At 38.8% G+C, this 19011-nt stretch overlaps 1 protein-coding gene across 7 annotated transcripts in view; it reads right to left on the bottom strand.

The window, feature by feature from the left end:
* Window positions 1-19011, bottom strand: part of AKAP10 (A-kinase anchoring protein 10) — a 76944-nt gene that overhangs the window by 33398 nt on the left and 24535 nt on the right. For all 7 annotated transcript variants that reach the window (XR_009552988.1, XM_007526171.3, XM_060203170.1 and 4 more), the window contains 4 exons: window positions 10814-10912; window positions 3877-3961; window positions 2750-2873; window positions 1155-1291 (listed from right to left, as the gene is read on the bottom strand). Coding sequence is in view for 6 of the 7 variants with exons in the window: in XM_007526171.3 (XP_007526233.2) it covers window positions 1155-1291; window positions 2750-2873; window positions 3877-3961; window positions 10814-10912 (445 nt within the window). In the remaining variant the exon portion in view is untranslated. The remainder of the gene's footprint in view (window positions 1-1154; window positions 1292-2749; window positions 2874-3876; window positions 3962-10813; window positions 10913-19011) is intronic.

Genomic DNA, 19011 nt, shown 5'->3' with positions numbered 1-19011 from the left:
GAGAGAAATAGAGAGGAGGGGCAGACAATGATGGGGAGAGAAAGATAAGACACCTGCAGACCTGCTTCACTGCTTGTGAAGTAACTCCCCTGCAGGTAGGGAGCCGGGGGCTCAAAGCGGGATCCTTATGCCAGTCCTTGCACTTTGCACCACCTGCACTTAACCCACTGCGGTACTGCCCAACTCCCTAAAACACACATTATTTTTATACAAAACAAGAAAATATAAATGAAAAGAGCAAGTCATAGCTTCATCACTTAAATGACCAGCTGTTTTCAATACTGTTTTCTCTTAAGATTTTGCCACCTTTTCATTTTCAGTGAAGACTAGTGAAAAAACATTATTGGGGTGCTGGGTGGTAGCAAACTGGGTTAAGTGCACCTAGCACAAAGACCTGCACAAGGATCCCAATTCAAGCCCCTAGATCCCCACCTGTAGGGGAAGGGGGTTGCTTCACAAGTGGTGAAGTAGGTCTGCAAGTATCTATCTTTTCCTTGCTCTCTACCTCCCCTTCCTCTCAATTTCTGTCTCCTATCCTATTAAAAAAAAAAAAAAAGGAAAAAATGGCCATCAGGAGCAGTGGATTTGTAGTGCCAGTGCCAAGCCCCACCAATAAACTTGGAAGCAAAAAAAAAAAAAGAAAGAAAGAAAGAAAGAGAAAAAACATTATTCAGGGAGAAGTCAAACCTGGCTGAACAGATTTGCGCGCACACACACACGTTCAGTCCTTTACAGTATATCCCAATTAGTTTGATCTTCCTTATATTCAGCACCTCCTCCCAATAACCTAAGGTTTCTTGAAAGTGACACATTACAGTAAGTTTCCATAATTCTTTTTATGCTAACATCTCTAACTAGAATATTATTTCCCATTTTCTCCAACTACTATCATTCAATTAATTTCTCAAGATCCAATTCAGCTCTTTCTTCTATGAAACCCTCCATAACTCCACCACTGCTATGGAGCTTGCTATACAAATATCCCCTAGACACAACAGAAACCACACATACCATTATGAAGAGAAGTTTTCATGATGCTCCCTGTGAGCTCCCTGATAGCAGACTGAGGTGACTCATTTTTATTTCCAAAGTACACATAAAATGCTCAAAAAATTGCTGAATGAATGCTGAACACAACTATCAATAAAACTCACTTGTCATATAAAATCATGGCATCGTTCTGTGCCTCCTGTCCATCATACTGGCCCTTTTTAGCAGCAAGCTGAGACTGGAAGTTATCCGCTGCCAACCAAAACTGTAAGATATTCACTGCATCCTCTTTTTCCATATACTGGGGAGGAAAAAAATGAAAGAGAAATTAAAATTATAAACAGATTTCTCTCACCATCTATAAGCCCCAACTACTAAAACACTGGGGAAAGAAAAAAAAACAACTTGTCCAGTTAATATCAGTTAGCAACCTAGTCACTTGAGATTGAGAAGTATAAAAACATTCTTTTAGGACACCCCCCCAACCCCTACCATACATTACTGAACAGAAGGAAGTATTATTTTAAAGATGGATTAGTGATTTCTTGATGGCAAGCATACAAAGAGTAAACTAGTTAGACCAGTTTTTTTTTTTTAACACCTGGTTCATTTCCATTATTCTACCGACCATATTGATCTGAACAAAAGTTGACAAACTTATGGCAAAGAGAAGAAATTTTTAAAAAAACCTAAACTACTGCATGTTTGTGAAGAGGCGGAATGCTTCTTGCTATATATTAAATTATTGCTTCGCGAGACTGGGCTTTCTCGTCTCTATTTCAATAGTTTGCTTTGTAACAAATGCCTAGTAAACAACATTATACTAAATGGCTTGTTCTAGGAGTTTAATATACTCCTTCCTTGTTGGTAAATGCTTTAATGGGGAGTCCTAGCATGTTGCTCAACTGAAAGGGATGACAGCAGGGAAATTCTGTTCTCTTTTGTTCTCTCTTCTGAAGTTTGGTCTGCAAGTATTTGTGCACTGAAATCAAATATTAAATTTTGTGTTATTAAATTTTGTTCTTTAAAACCATTTCAAATAGTTAAAAACATGAAATCTTATAAGTAAAAATTTAAGTTTTTCAGAATTAGGGTTATTCTATACTGAATTTCCTTTTTTTTTTTTTTTTGGTTCTGCTTTCTTTTTAACTAGAGTACTGCTTAGCTCTGGGTTATGGTGGTGCCAGATAATGAATCTGGGACCTCTGTGCCTCAGGCATTAAAAAAAAAGTCTGTTGCATTACTGGTGCTATTCCCCATTAGTCATGTTTTCTTTTCTTCTTCTTTTTTTTTTTTTTTGCCACCAGGGTTATCACTGGGGCTCAGTGCAGCACTATGAATCCACTGTTCCTTATAGGCATTTTTTTCTTTTCTTTCTATTTGACAGGACAGAGAGAAACTGAGAGGAACAGGGAGAGCAGAGAGGGAGAAAGACGGACAACTACAGATCTGCTTCACCATTTTTGAATATCCCCCCTGCAGGTAGGAAGTGGGGGCTTGAACCCAGGTCTTTGTGCGTGGCAATATGTGTGCTTAACTGGGTATGCCACCACCTGCCCGCCCCATGTTTTCTTTAATCAAATACATTAAAGCAATTCTGTCTTTAGATGCAACTTAAACAATAATAAAATTATTTAAATTCAATTGATATTTTTGGAAATGATTGATCTTTCTCTTCTGTGCTTTTTCTACAGATAGCATCCCAGCAATTATAGGCTGGGCTGCTTTAATAAAGTGTGTAAGGAAATGCAGACTTTACCTCAGAGAAATAAAAGAGGGCTGACTCACAGAAGAGAATGTCAGCCAGGTAAACAGTTCCACTGGTCAGCACTTCAATCTGGTATTTACAGAAATGGTGACTTCGCAGAAACTCACTAAAGTGCCTGCACATGGACAAAAAGGGAACAATTTAGGAATGACCAAGGAAAGAGCTTCAGTGGGAAAAATACACTCTTTCCATTCCATGTTTCCATCTGAAAGGCCTAGGTCAAGGTTATCACTGTTCCCATAGTGGCAGCCCTGATTCCTTTATCTGTAAGCAATCTCTCCCACCTCTGAATAACTTTGTAGCTCTCCTCTGCTATTTAGCACACACACACACTACTTCATATTATGGTACATTTCCCATTTCTCTTTTCAGGTTGTAACTTCCTTAAAGGCTAGCACTAGCTATTCCCTGTACAGAGGGCCCTTCTCATAAGTCCCAAAAGAAAGAATGAATATATTGAACTTTTTAAGGGCATATAGCAGTAATCAAAAAAAAAAAAAAAATCAGAAAAGAAAACACAATTAGAACCTGAAATTGGCATATAACACCAAAGTAAAAGACTCTGGGGTGGGTGGGTGGGGAGACAGGTCCATGAAGGATGATAAATGACATAGTGGGGGTTATATTGTTAAATGGGAAACTGGGGAATGTTATGCATGCACAAACTATTGTATTTACTGTTGAATGTAAAACATTAATTCCCCAATAAAGAAATTAAAAAAAAAGTGGAAGCAGATGCAAAGACCTAGATAATTTTTGTTAACAGCATCTATTAAGCTTAAAGCAGGTACTAACAAATGAGGTGACCCATCTGAAGACATGTGTTGTTTAAATAAACCACTTCTAATGGTCACACTAGACTCACAATCATCTTCAAATAACTTCAGAATTAAAACAAATTATGTTAACTCAGGTGGTATTAACATTAAAAATGAAAATGTATTATTTTAAAATAAGAGTTGAATGTAATTTACCAACCATTAGTTATAATTATGATCCTATAAACACTCAAAATACTTATATTCTCAAAGACACTTTGCATTTAGTTGATAGAAGTCCATTCCTCTCACTGAACCAAATGCCCAAGGCAAAATGTGAAAAGTATAAAATTAACTTACTCTTGTTCCATTGCACTAAAGACAATGGACTGTGCCAAAACAAAACAGTTAGGATCCACCTGCCCATCTTCTCCACAAATCTTTGCTATAAGAGAAAATAGCAAATAATTATTTTTTTACTAAGTCTAAACTGTACACATTTGTGAACCAAAGCAGGAAACTTCAATATCTGGGTCAACTTTAGAAATCAGTCCTTAAGCCTCTTTTTCTCTAATGACACTACTGCCAGTGAGGCCAATAAGTCTCATGACTTAGATGGGCTACATGCTGATGACCAACTTGACAATCACAATTTGTATGTAGAACCAAATTCCCAACTTACCCCATAGCTATTACTTACAGTTTTCTTCAGCTTATAAAATGGAACACACTTCTATGTAATTAAAAAAACAAAAGCAAACTAAAAAACCCACAATCGTGCTTGACTGTTTCCTCTCTCATATCATTCACGTCCAAGTCACCAGCAAATTCTAACAACTGTATCTTCAAAATACGTTTTAGCTATTTTTTTTTTAATTTAATAGGACAGAGAGAAATTGAGAGGAAGAGAGAAAGAAAGATATGTGCAGATGGGGAGCAGGGGCTCAAACCTGGGTTCTTGTGCACTGTAATATGTGTGCTCTACCAGGTGTGCCACTAACCAGCCCCCTCAAAACATTCTTTTATAATGTTTTCTTGGAATGAGACTTCAGTTTCTTTTTAAAATACTTACTATTTTATTTGATAGGATGGAGACAATTGAGAGAGGTTAGAAAGAGGGAGGAAAGAAGGGAGGAAGAGTGAGACACCTGCACTACTGCTTCACCACTCATGAAACTTCCCCTTCTGCAGGTAGGAACCACCTCTTAGGCCCCTCTTAACACTCTCACTTAATACTAAAAATCCTAGCCATGGAAATTAGGGGGAGGGAAGCACCCATTATAATAACTAAATGAATTCAATAATATTAGGTCCAAGATACAAAATTAGTTTCAGGGTGTGACAGTGATCAGGCTAGGTGGGTGTCCCCTTCCTCCCTCCCAAAGCTGCATGCTTGGTTGAAGAAGACGGCCTTCCCCAAATAGAGACGAACCAGTCTTCAGTTGAGGGTAGCTGCACTTCCCTACTAGAACCTTTACTAGAACCCTACTAGAACACGCTCTCATGGAGCAGTGCTCTGGTTATTCTCTCATAAAATAATTTTTTAAAAAAAAATTCTACTTATTTTTCCCTCTTTCTTTTTTTCACCAGAGCTCAGCTCTAGCTGATGGTGGTGCAGGGGATTGAACCTGGGACTTTGGAGCCTCAGTTATGAGTCTCTTTGCATAACCATTATGCTATCTACCCACGGCCCGATTCTATTTATTTTATGAGAGAGAGGTCAGAGCTCCATTCTGGCAAATTCAGTGCTAGGATTAAATTTAGGGCACTGAGGATGCAACTTTTGTGCTTACTACTTCGTGGCCACAAAACAATTTTTAAAAGATAAAAAGAAATGTTATGGCATTTTTTTACGGAAATAGGAAAAAAAAAAAAGGATAGTCCTAAATTTGTATGGAAGCACAAAGGATCTGAGTAACTAAAACGATCTTGAAAGAACAAAGCTGGAGGCATTATACTTTCTCATTTCAAAATGTATTATAAACTGAGAGATGGCTCAATGACAGTGTGAGCTCTGGATTCAGTTCATGGTATTGCATAGTCAAACACAAAAAACTTATTGTAATTAGAAAGTATAACAACATGGTGACTCGTGTGTCATTTTGGGGGCCAACATTTTCAGATGTGACGAGAGATAGTGCCAGACAGAGTGAGACACCCAGACAGTGGTGTCTGGTAAACGGTATATAGGGTGCTAGAACCTGAGTCATGCACATGGATAGCAGGCACCCTCACAGGTGAGCTATTTCACTTACTACATGTTGTTGCTGCTGTTGTTATTGTGTTGCACATCAAACTTAGTGTCTCATGCATGTGCTTAATCCAACTAGTCACCTCCCCAGCCAATTAAATTTTCTCTCTCTCTCCCTCTCCTTCCTTCCTTCCTTAGAACAAGACAGAGTGAATACAAAGCAGCACCCAACAAAGCTGCTGTTGCTCTCATGTGTTACTAGGAATCAAACCAGAGCCACATGCATGTGAGGTGGCCCTAGTGCTGAGCCACCTCATCAGTCTCCACAATTTATATTTATTATTTCCACCAACTCCAAGATTTGTGAATGTTGAAACAAGTGGAAACTCAAGGCTTTAGATTATTCTGAATCCCTACATTAAACCAGTAATTAGCAAAAATTAAAAACCCAAAGGCGAGATTCATAACAAAATAAGGCAGGTAGGAGACTCAATAATATCTAATGTGAAGGTATTTTTAAATTACAATTTGCCTAATGTACAACTGTATTAAAATACTCTATTTGGAAGAGTAGACATGTAGTTATGGTAAGATACAAAAGAACAAGGGTTAAAAGAGGAAAAGTGACTTGCCTACAGACATGTTAGTAATTATAATGCATAAAAGGAGCTGGGAAAAGGCTCAGCAGGTAAGGCCCACATCCTTTCACGTACCAGGGACGGGATCCAATCTCTAGTACCACAGGAGAACACCTGAGATAGCACTGAGGGAACTCCATGGGTGATTAAGTGACAGAAATAAATAACACTGAGAATAAGAAAACCATACAAAAGTTCAATGAAAGTAAATGTTGGTTCTTCGAGAGTGAACAAAATCGATAAACATTTAGACGGACTCACAAAACAAAAAAGGGAGAAGACCCAAATAAATCGGATCATAAATGAAAGTGGAGATATCACAACAGACAATGCAGAAAGTCAACATATCATGCGAGGCTTCTATGAACAACAATATGCCACCAAGCTAGACAATCTGGAAGAAATGGACAATTTCCTAGACACCTATGAACTTCCAAAATTAAATAAAGAGGAGCTAGATAATATGAACAGGCCCATCACAATCAACTAAATTGAAACAGTTATCAAAAACCTTCCGAAAAATAAAATGCCTGGACCAGACGATTTTACAAATGAATTCTACAAAAAGTTTTCCAGAAGACTGAAGACACAGGAATACAACCTTCCAGCTTCTATAAAACCAACATTACTCTGATACCAAAAGCACACAGGGACACAACCAAAAAAGAAAACTACAGACCAATATCTCTGATGAACATAGATGCTAAAATAATGAGCAATATTCTAGCCAACCGGATACAGGAGTATATTAAAAAGATTGTTGGGACCGGCTGGGTGGTGGTGTACCTGGTTGAACACATATGTTATGGTGTGCAAGGACCCAGGTTCAAGCCCCCGGTCCCCACCTCCAGTGGAAAAGCTTTGCAAGTAGTGAAGCAGGGATGCAGGTGTCTTTTTGTCTCTCTATCTCCCCTACTCTCAAATTCTGGCTGTCTCTATACAATAAAGATAATAAAATTTAAATAAAATTGTTCATCATGGCCAAGTGGGGTTTATGCCAGGGATGCAAGGTTGGTTTAATATACATAAATCAATCAACATTATCCACCATATCAATAAAAGCAAGACCAAAAACCACATGGTCAGATCAACAGATGCAGAGAAAGCCTTTGACAAAATACAACATCCCTTTATGATCAAAACACTACAAAATGGAGTAGGGCACCAAAGTAAAAACCCTGGGGTGAGTGTGGATGTTCAGCTTCCTGGGGCAGTGGGGGAGACACACGACAGAGTCTTTTGGTGGTGGGAATGGCGTTTATGTACATTCCTATTAACTTGTCATATAAATCACTCTTTAATATGAGAGGGGAAAACTGATTGTATGTCTCAAACTTTTTAAAGCATGGACTAATTCTTTTTAATACATAGGCTGTGTCTTTGATATGTTGAGTCTTTTAAAAGCCTAGACTAGGTAGAACATAAGCAACTGGTGGCAAAGTTATATACAAACAATGTCAAAGGACATAAATAATGGTAATGGTCTGTATGATATAGCAAATCCTAACAACGGGATTTTCAAAGTTAAACCAATTACCAAATAATATGATTATAGCAATAACTATCTATTGTCTTCTTAACCCTAAGACAGCAGGAACCTCCCATTTCCTCTATAGAGCCTTTATTTCCCCCAGTCCTGGAACCTCTAGGATGGGGCTCACTTTCCTGCATGCTTCTCTCAATTCATACCAAATGATATAGCATCTGCTGACCCCAACCTACTCAATGCAAGGAGTACCACCTCAGCATGCTTCACTTTAGACTGTGTCCAGAGACATCAGGTGTGGAATGTAAGCCTCATTACTCGGCTGAGACCTTTCCTTTCACAGGATTCTCTAATTCCATTCCAGGAGGTTCACTTCCTAACAAAGTCCCAAAACCTAGACCAGGTCCCATGAGATAGAGCATATGTTCACATGTGTCCATAAATTAGGGCAAAATAAATACCTGAAAGCAAAAGTACACAATAGTCTGCAGTGAGTCAGTATAAAGTTCAAATATAATATTGCATCTGCCGATTGCAACCTAATCAATGCAACAATTGCCACCTCAACATGCTTCAGCTCATACTGTGTCCAGAGACTGCATGTCATGTGTGGAATTACAACCCTTCAGCTTCAGGTGAGACCTTTCCTTTCATAGTACTCTCTAATTCCATCCCAGGGGGTTCACTTTCTAACAAAGTCCCAAAACCTAGATATAGACCAGGTTCTGTGAGAGAGAGCATATGCTCACACGTATCCACAAACTATTGCAAAATATATACCTGAAAGCAAAAGTACACTAGAATTTGCAGCGAGTACCCCCCTAACACTTCCTCTCCACTATTCCAAGCTTTGGGTCCGTGATTGCTCAACAATTTGGTTGGCTTTGTATGTTAACTCTCTTTTCAGCCACAAAGTTCCAGATGCCATCAGGATGTTGGCCAGGCTTCCCTGGACTGAAGACCCCACCAATGTGTCCTGGAGCTCCGCTTCCCCAGAGACCCACCCTACTAGGGAAAGACAGAGGCAGACTGGGAGTACGGACCAACCAGTCAACGTCCACGTTCCACAGGGAAGCAATTACAGAAGCCAGACCTTCCACCGTCTGCAATACACAATGACCCTGGGTCCATGCTCCCCGAGGGATAGAGAATGGGAAAGCTATCAGGGGAGGGGATGGGATATGGAGATTGGGTGGTGGGAATTGTGTGGAGTTGTACCCCTCCTACCCTGTGGTTTTGTTAATTTATCCTTTCTTAAATAAAAAATAAATTAAAAAAAAAAAAAAGAATCCCAGTTCCAGCTTCTGGCTCCTCAACCTCGGGGGGGGGGGTGTCGCTTCACAAGCAGTGAAGCAGGTCTGCAGGTGTCTTTCTTTCTCTCCCCCTGCCTTCCCCTCCTCTCTCGATTTCTCTCTGTGGGATCCAACAACAACAGCAACTATAGCAACAATAACAACAAGGGTAACAAAAATGGGAAAAATGACCTCCAGAAGCAGTGGATTCATAGTGCAGGTAGAGAACCACAGTGATAACACTGAAGGCAAAAAATAAAGTAAATGTCATAAGGTTCTTTAGAAGATGAGTAAGTTTATTCATGGAACGTGCTGAGAAACTTCTTTGGAAATAGTGGATGCTCAATAAATATGTGCTATTGTTCTTGCTGTTGTTATTATTAAGGTCAAAGTGTAAGAATTTGGGCTGGATCCAATATGCTTTCTAGTGAGTTATAATCAGAATATAAGAAAGCGGGCGGGGGTAGGCAGCATATGGTTATGCAAAGAGACTCATGCTTGGTTCAGCATATGGTTATATACCACCATCATCCAGAGCTGAACAATGCTCTGATTAAAATATATATATATATATATATATATATATATATATAAAATACAGCACTCTGAAAATAGATTAGGGATTATGTTGGATTCAATGTTCATAAAAAAAAAAAAAAAAAACTTTTTTTAAATGGTGAGTTCACCATTTTCAGCCCATCTTGAATGGAGCTTGAAAAAATCATGTTAAGTGAAATAAGTCAAAAATAGAAGGATGAGGGAGTCGGGCAGTAATGCAGTGGTGAAGCGCAGGTGGCACAAAGTGCTAGGACCGGAGTAAGGATCCCAGTTCGAGCACCTGGTTTCCCACCTGCAGGGGAGTCGCTTCACAAGCGTTGAAACAGGTCTGCAGGTATCTATCTTCTCTCCCCATCTGTCTTCCCCTCCTCTCTCCATTGCTCTCTGTCTTATCCAACAATAACATCAAGAACAACAACAATAATAACTACAACAAAGGGAATAAATAAAATAAATAGGGCAACAAAAGGGAATAAATAAAATAAAAACAGAAAGATGAATATGGGATGATCTCATTCACAGGCAGAAGTTGAAACACAAGATCAGAAGAGAAAATACTAAGCAGAATTTCGACTGGAGTTGGTGTATTGCCCCAAAGTAAAAGACTCCGGGGTGGGAGTTCAAGTCCTGTAACAGGATGGCAGAGGACCTGGGGGAGGGAGGGTTGTATTGCTGTATGCAAAACTGATAAATGTTATGCATGTACAAACTATTGTATTTAATTTTTACTGTAAAATGTTAATCCCCCAATAAAGAAATAAAAATAAAAAACTTTTAACCAGAGAACTAAAATCAGCTATCATTTATGGTGGTGTGCATGCGGGGGGTGGGGATGGGGTTTGAACCTAAGACTTTTGGAACCTCAAGAATTCTTTAATATATTCTTTAATATATTCTTTGTATAAAAATTATTTTAAAAACTTTGTTTCTTAAATTTATTTATTAATGAGGAAAGGAGAGAACCAGAGCATCACTCTGGCACATGTGATGCAAAGGTTTGAACTCAGGTCCTCATGCTTGAAAGTCCAATACCTTATCCATTGTACCACACCCTAGGCTGTCATAAATAAACCTCTATTAGCCAACAATAAAAAAAACAGGCATTTTGAGGTCACAATTTAGGCATACTTACCTATGATGTCATTTCTCATTGCTTCTGTAATTGGTATTGGTTTAGCAGCATCAGGAGAGATATATTTGGTGAAAGTATTCACTGCATCATGTTCTATACCTGAATGGGAAGAAAGAGACAATTCCAAAAATAAAAAAATTTGGAAACAGTTATGGTCTATATTCATGAATAGCAGGGCTTAGTGCTCTGTGTGCCCAAACATACAACAATAGCAACAACAACAACACACACAAACAAATAGAGAATCTGAAGACATCTACAACTTGAACAGAGACTGAATTAGTAATCAGAAACCTCCAAATTTCAGGGGGACAGGAGATTATTCACTTGGTAAATCACTCATTTGCCATGAGTGAGACCTTCAGTTTGAACTTTGGTACAAGATGAAAGCAACATGAATGGACGGAAGAGCAGAGTTGTGTTGTCTCTTCCCTTTCTTTCAAAAGCAGAAAACTGGGCTGAGAGGGTACTCAATGCTACGGTGTATGTGTCAAGTCTGGAGTTAATTTCTTGGAACTCCATTAAAAGGAAAGCTCTGGGGGGATTCTGGAAGATGGCAGAATGAGAAGCTGCTAGTGGCTTGAGCTCCAACCACATATACAGGAAACGGTAGGATTTTTTGCCTTTAGTAGGCCAGTCAATAAGGGGTCCTAGCGGTGACACCAAGAAGGTGACTATAACTCAATTTGGGTTAGAAAATAGAGTAAAAAGAAAGGGAAAAAATTTTTCTTTTAAATTATTATTCCCAAAGCGCACCCCCCACATAACCAGTCCCTGGGGACTAAAGATCTGCTCCTAGCAGGCTCCCCTGCTGAGCCTCTTCCTTTACCAAGATTCCTGTCCCACCACGGGGTGTCATTCATTCTAGTTCTATTCCCTTCTGAAACCTTTGGCCTTTTTTCTTTCTAAGTAGCCAATCAGCTGCCTCTGCTCAGGGGGCCTGAGGCAATCTGGAGCCATCCAAGCTCAAGACAGGACAGGTTTTTTATTCTATTCTATTTTATCATCAATACAAGATAAACGCGTACCCCTTCCCCCTGTCCTTCAGGTTGACCAGAATTAACTCTTAGTGTATATTCCATTGTTAGGGGACTTGGTGTCTTATTCACTGCTAAAATAACTTGTTTCACTTTTCCTACCGCCCCTACCAATTCTCACTCCCCCCCAGCATAGCTAATTAAATAATAATAAATAACTCTTTCCTTTCACTGCTCTTTTATTACTGTTCTTTTTCTTATCTTTTTCTTTTCTCTCTCTCTTTTTTTCTTCTTTTTCTCATTCTTCTCATCCTTCCTTCCTCCTTCAGCTTTCTGAATTCACTGATACATGTTTGGGAATTATTTTGGGGAAGAAATCTGACTCAGAGTGGACTCTCTCTGCGTGTATCTATGCTCTACTTCCCTTTCTCCTTTAGCTACCCAAATAATATATAGTGGACAGTATATTTGCATAACTGTCTATTCCTGCTATTCTTGTCTAGTCCTGAGGTTTTTTTTTTTTTTTCTTTCTTAACAATCAGTTGCTTCTGCTCAGGAGGCTTGAGGCATTCTGGGACAGGTTTTTTACACTGCTCTATTTTATTATTAATATTATCTAAAGGTGTATATCTTTCCCCCACTCCTTTAGGTTGACCAGAATTAACGCTTAGGGTATCTTTCATTGCTAGGGGCCTGGGCATCTTATCCATTGTGAGAGGAACTTGTCTCATTACTCCTACCTCCTCTAAAGACTCTCCCCTTCTCCCTCCTTCTAGCTAATTAAAAAAATAAAATAATAAATTAACCAATTAAAACTTTCCTTTCACTGCTCTTTTATTACAGCTCTTTTTCTTACCTTTTTTCTTTTCTCTCTCTTGTTTCTCTTTTTTTTATCTTGTCTTCCATTTCTTCCTTCTTTGTCTTACTGAAATCACTGATATTCATTTGTGAATTATTTTGGGGAAGAAATCTGACTCAGAGTGGACTTTCTATGTGTGTATCTCTGCTCTACTTCCTTTTCTCCTCTTGCTACCCTTAGAATATACAGTAGATAGTAGATTTGCTATTCTTGCTATCCCTTCTTTCCTTTCTCTTTCTTCTTCACTTGGATTTGGTTGCTATTTTTTCACGGACTGGAGACATTGTTTGGCTAACTGGTAGTGATTAAACTGCTTCAATCCTTGCTTCAGTTGCTATTGCAATTCCAGAGGCTGGCGATTGCATTTGTCATAAAGGTATTTAGTACAGTGTTGCTTGTACTCAAAACACAACAACTGAGGACCAACAGAACATAAAAATAAGAAACACATAAATCAAAAAAATGGGTAGATCAAAAACAAATAAAACTGCTACACCAATGAATTAAGACAAGAGCCCAGAAGAAATTACAAATCAGTCAGAAGTAACCATAGATAAGAAAAGTATGCAAGCAATAATAAACTTATTAATCACAGAAATGAAAACAACATTGGAGGGAAACAACAGTTGAGACCCCCAAGGAAAATACTGATTACCTTGAGGCAATTAGAGAACTGAAAGGTGAAATAGCTGAACTGAGGAAAGAAGCTGAGGGAAGGGAAAACAGACTAACAGAAGCAGAAAACAAATTAGTCAGACAGAGGAGGAGAAAACTAAGAAAGAGGTGAAAGAGCTCAAAAAGAGATTGAGAGACACTGAAAAAAAGAGACATATGAGATGATCTCAAAAGAAGTAACATTCGTATAATTGGCCTGCCAGAGGAAGAGAGGAAGGGGAAGGAAACATTCTAGAGGAAATTATAGAAGAAAACTTCCCAGATCTGAATAACAGAAAGGACATCAAGATTCATGAGGCCCAGAGAGTTCCAAACAGAATCAACCCAGACCTGAAGACACCAAGACACATCGTAGTCACAATGAGAAGAAGTAAGGATAAAGAAAGGATCCTAAAGGCTGCAAGAGAAAAACAAAAAGTGACATACAGGGGAAAACCCATATGACTATCAGCAGACTTCTCCACTCAAACTCTAAAAGCCAGAAGAGAATGGCAAGATATCTATCGAGCCCTGAATAAAAAAGGGTTTCAACCAAGGAAAACATATCCTGCTAGACTTTCATTCAAATGAGATGGAGGGATCAAAACCTTCTTAGACAAACAACAGTTAAAGGAGGCAACCATCACCAAACCGACCCTGAAAGAGGTTCCTAAAACACCTCTTATAAACAAGAACATCACTATAATACTTGCAGTATATCAGAGCAAACAAAAACTTGTTGAATAATGGCACTAAAACACATTAAATCCATAATATGAATAAATGTCAATGGCTTAAACTCACCCATCAAAAGGCACAGAGTAGGGGAATGGAGCAGAAAACATAGTCCAACCATATGCTGCTTGCAAGAATTCCATCTGACACAACAAGATAAACACAAACTTAAAGTGAAAGGATGGAAAACTATCATACAGGCTAACGGACCACGAAAAAAAGGCAGGAACAGCCATTCTCATATCAGACACAAGGATTTTAAATTAAATAAAGTAATAAAAGATAGGCAAGGACATTACATGATTATTAGAGGATCTATCAGCCAAGAAGACTTAACAATTACTAACATCTATGCACCCAATAAAGGACCATCTAAATACATCAAGCACCTATTGAAAGAACTTAAAAAATACATCAATAGTAATACAATAATAGTGGGAGACTTCAATACCCCACTCTCACACTTAGATCAACAAAGCAGAGAATCAACAAAGATACAAGAGAATTAAATGAAGAGATTGGCAGACTAGACCTCTTGGACATTTTCAGAGTCCTTCACCCCAAAAAACTGAAATACACCTTCTTTTCGAATCCATATAACACATACTCAAGGATAGATCACGTTAGGCCACAAAGACAGCATCAATAAATTCAAGAACATTGAAATCATCCCAAGTATCTTCTCAGATCACAGCAGAGTAAAACTAACATTTAACAACAAACAGAAAATTATTAAAAGTCACAGAATTTGGAAACTAAACAACATACTCCTTAAGAACCACTGGGTCAGAGAGTCACTCAAGCAGGAAATTCAAATGTTCCTGGAAAGAAATGAAAATGAAGACACAACCTATCAAAATATTTAGGACACAGCTAAAGCAGTATTGAGAGGGAAACTTATAGCCATACAATCACATATTAAACAACAAGAAAAAACTCAAATGAACGACCTTACTGCAAACGTCAAGAACGTAGAGGAAGAGGAACAAAGGAACCCTAAAGCAACCAGCAGGACAGAAATCCTTAAAAATTAGAGCAGAAATAAACAACATCGAAAATAAGAAAACCATACAAAAGATCAATGAAGCCAAATGTTGGTTCTTTGAAAGATTAAACAAAATTGACAAACCCCTAGCCAGACTCAAACAGAAAAGAGAGAAGACTCAAATTAATAGAATTGTAAACGATGGAGGAGATATTACAACTGACACCACAGAAATCAAGAGAATCATGCAAAACTTCTATGAAGAACTATACACCACCAAGCTAGAGAATCTGGAAGAAATGGAACAATTCCTAGAAACATATGCCCTTCCAAAACTGAACCAAGAAGAACTACAAAACCTAAATGCACCAATCACAGACAAAGATATTGAAAACGTTATTAAGAATCTCACCAACAACAAAAGTCCTGGACCAGAAGGCTTCACAAACGAATTCTACAAAACTTTCGGGAAACAGTACCCATACTTCTTAAGCTTTTTCATAAGATTGAAGAAACAGGAATACTCCCTTCCACCTTCTATGAAGCCAACATCACCCTGATACGAAAAGCTGACAGGGACACAACAAAAAAGGAAAACTACAGACCAATATCTCTGATGAACATAGATGCCAAAATATTAAACAAGATCTTGGCCAACCGGATATAGCAGCACATCAAAAAGATTGTTCATCATGACCAAGTGGGATTCATCCCAGGAATACAAGGCTGATTCAACATCCGTAAGTCAATCAATGTCACTCACCACATCAATAAAAGCAAAGCCAAAAACCACATGATTATCTCAATAGATGCAGAGAAAGCCTTTGACAAAATCCAATACCCATTCACGCTCAAAACTCTACAAAAAATGGGAACAGATGGGAAATTCCTCAAGATAGTGGAATCTATATATAGGAAACCTACAGCCAACATCATACTCAATGGACAGAAGCTGAAAGCATTCCCCCTCAGATCAGGGACTAGACAGGGCTGTCCACTGTCACCATTACTCTTCAACATAGTATTGGAAGTTCTTGCCATAGCAATCAGGCAAGAGAAAGAAATCAAAGGAATACAGATTGGAAGGGAAGAAGTCAAGCTCTCACTATTTGCAGATGATATGATAGCATACATAGAAAAACCTAAAGAATCCAGCAGAAAACACCTGGAAGTTATTAGGCAATATAGTAAGGTGTCAGGCTACAAAATCAATGTACAAACATCAGTGGCATTTCTTTATGCAAACACTAAATCTGAAGTAGACATCCAGAAGTCACTCCCATTCACTGTTGCAGCAAAATCAATCAAATACCTAGGAATAAAATGACCAAAGAAGTGAAAGACTTGTATACTGAAAACTATGAGTCGCTACTTAAGGAAATAGAAACTGATACCAACAAATGGAAAGACATCCCATGCTCATGGATTGGAAGAATAAATATTATCAAAATGAATATTCTCCCCAGAGCCATATACAAATTTAATGCAAAACCCATCAAAGTTCCACCAAGCTTCTTTAAGAGAATAGAACAAACTGTACAATCATTTATCTGGAACCTGAAAACACCTAGAATTGCCAAAACCATCTTGAGGAAAAGAAAAAGTAATGCAGGCATCACACTCCCAGATCTCAAACTATATTATAATGCCATCATCATCAAAACAGCAAGGTACTGGAACAAAAATAGGCACACAGACCAGTGGAACAGAATTGAAAGCCCAGAAATAAACTCCCACACCTATGGAAATCTAATCTTTGATAAGGGGGCCCAAAGCATTAAATGGAAGAATGAGGCTCTCTTCAATAAATGGTGCTGGGAAAACTGGGTTGTAACATGCAGAAGAATGAAACTGAACCACTTTATCTCACCAGAAACAAAAATCAACTCCAAATGGATCAAAGACCTGGATGCTAGACCAGAAACAATCAAATACTTAGAGGAAAACATTGGTAAAACACTTTCCCACCTACACTTCAAGGACATCTTTGATGAATCAAACCCAATTGCAAGAAAGACTAAAGCAGAAACAAACCAATGGGACTACATCAAATTGAAAAGCTTCTGCACATCCAAAGAAACTATTAAACAAAGAGACCCCTCACAGAATGGGAGATCGTCACATGCCATACATCAGACAAGAAACTAATCACCGAAATATACAAAGAGCTCAGCAAACTTAGCACCAAAAAAGCAAATGACCCCATCCAAAAATGGGCAGAGGATATGAACAAAACATTTACCTCAGAGGAGATCCAAAAGGCTAACAAACATATGAAAAACTGCTCCAGCTCACTGATTGTCAGAGAAATGCAAATTAAGACAACACTAAGATACCACCTCACTCCTGTAAGAATGGCATACATCAAAAAAGGACAGCAGCAACAAATGCTGGAGAGGCTGTGGGGACAGAGGAACTCTTTTGCATTGATGGTGGGAATGTAAATTGGTCCAGCCTCTGTGGAAAGCAGTCTGGAAAACTCTCACAAGGCTAGACATGGACCTTTCATATGATCCAGTAAGTCCTCTCCTGGGGTTATACCCCAAAGACTCCATAACACCCAACCAAAAAGAGGTGTGTACTCCTATGTTCATAGCAGCACAATTCATAATAGCTAAAATCTGGAAGCAACCCAGGTGCCCAACAACAGATGAGTGGCTGAGAAAGCTGTGGTATATTTACACAATGGAATACTATACAGCTATCAAGAACAATGAACCCACCTTCTCTGACCCATCTTGGACAGAGCTAGAAGGAATTATGTTAAGTGAGCTAAGTCAGAAAGATAAAGATGAGTATGGGATGATTCCACTCATCAACAGAAGTTGAGAAAGAAGATCTGAAAGGGAAACTAAAAGCAGGATCTGACTAAATTGAAAGTAGGGCACCAAAAGTAAAAACCCTGTGGTGAGGGGTAGACATTCGGCTTCCCGGGGCAGTGGGGTGTGGGGATGGGTGTGTGGGACGGGACACAGTCTTTTGGTGGTGGGAATGGTGTTTATCTACACTCCTAGTAAAATGTAGTCATATAAATCTATAGTTAATTAATATGAGAGGGGGAAAAATTAATTGTATGTCTCAATGTTTGAAACACAGACTGAGTCTTAATATATAGGCTGTGTATTTGATATGCAGACTCTCTCAAAAGCCTAGACCAAGTAGATCAGAAGCAACCAATGGCACAGCTACATACAAGATACTGGGTACTATACAGCAAACCTTAACAAATGGACTTTTCAAAGTTAACCCAATTACCAAATAATGTGATGATAACATTAACTATAGATTGTCTTTTGGAACCCTAAGACAGCAGGAATCTCACATCTTCACTATAGAGCCTATATTTCCCCCAGTCCTGGAACTTTAGGTTAGGGCCCACTTTCCCGCATGCCTCTCTCAATCCATATCAAATAATATTGCATCAGCTAATCGCAACCTAATCAACGCAACAATTGCCACCTCAACATGCTTCAGCTCATACTGTGTCCAGAGACTGCATGTGTGGAATTACAACCCTTCAGCTTCATTACTCAGGTGAGACCTTTCCTTTCATAATATTCTCTAACTCCATCCCAGGTGGTTCACTTTCTAACAAAGTCCCAAAACCTAGATATAGACCAGGTTCTGTGAGAGACAGCATATGTTCACACGTATCCATAAACTAGTGCAAAATATATACCTGAAAGCAAAAGTACACTAGAGTTTGCAGCGAGTACCCCCCTAACACTTCCTCTCCACTATTCCAAGCTTTGGGTCCATGATTGCTCAACAATTTGGTTGGCTTTGTATGTTAACTCTCTTTACAGCCACAAGGTTCCAGATGCCATCAGGATGCCGGCCAGGCTTCCCTGGACTGAAGACCCCACCAATGTGTCCTGGAGCTCCGCTTCCCCAGAGACCCACCCTACTAGGGAAAGACAGAGGCAGACTGGGAGTATGGACCAACCAGTCAACGTCCACGTTCCACAGGGAAGCAATTACAGAAGCC

Source organism: Erinaceus europaeus, chromosome 12 (assembly GCF_950295315.1).
Source record: "Erinaceus europaeus chromosome 12, mEriEur2.1, whole genome shotgun sequence".
Lineage (NCBI taxonomy): Eukaryota > Metazoa > Chordata > Mammalia > Eulipotyphla > Erinaceidae > Erinaceus > Erinaceus europaeus.
The sequence above is the reverse complement of the archived record's forward strand: the minus strand, read 5'-3'. Positions and strand labels throughout refer to the sequence as shown.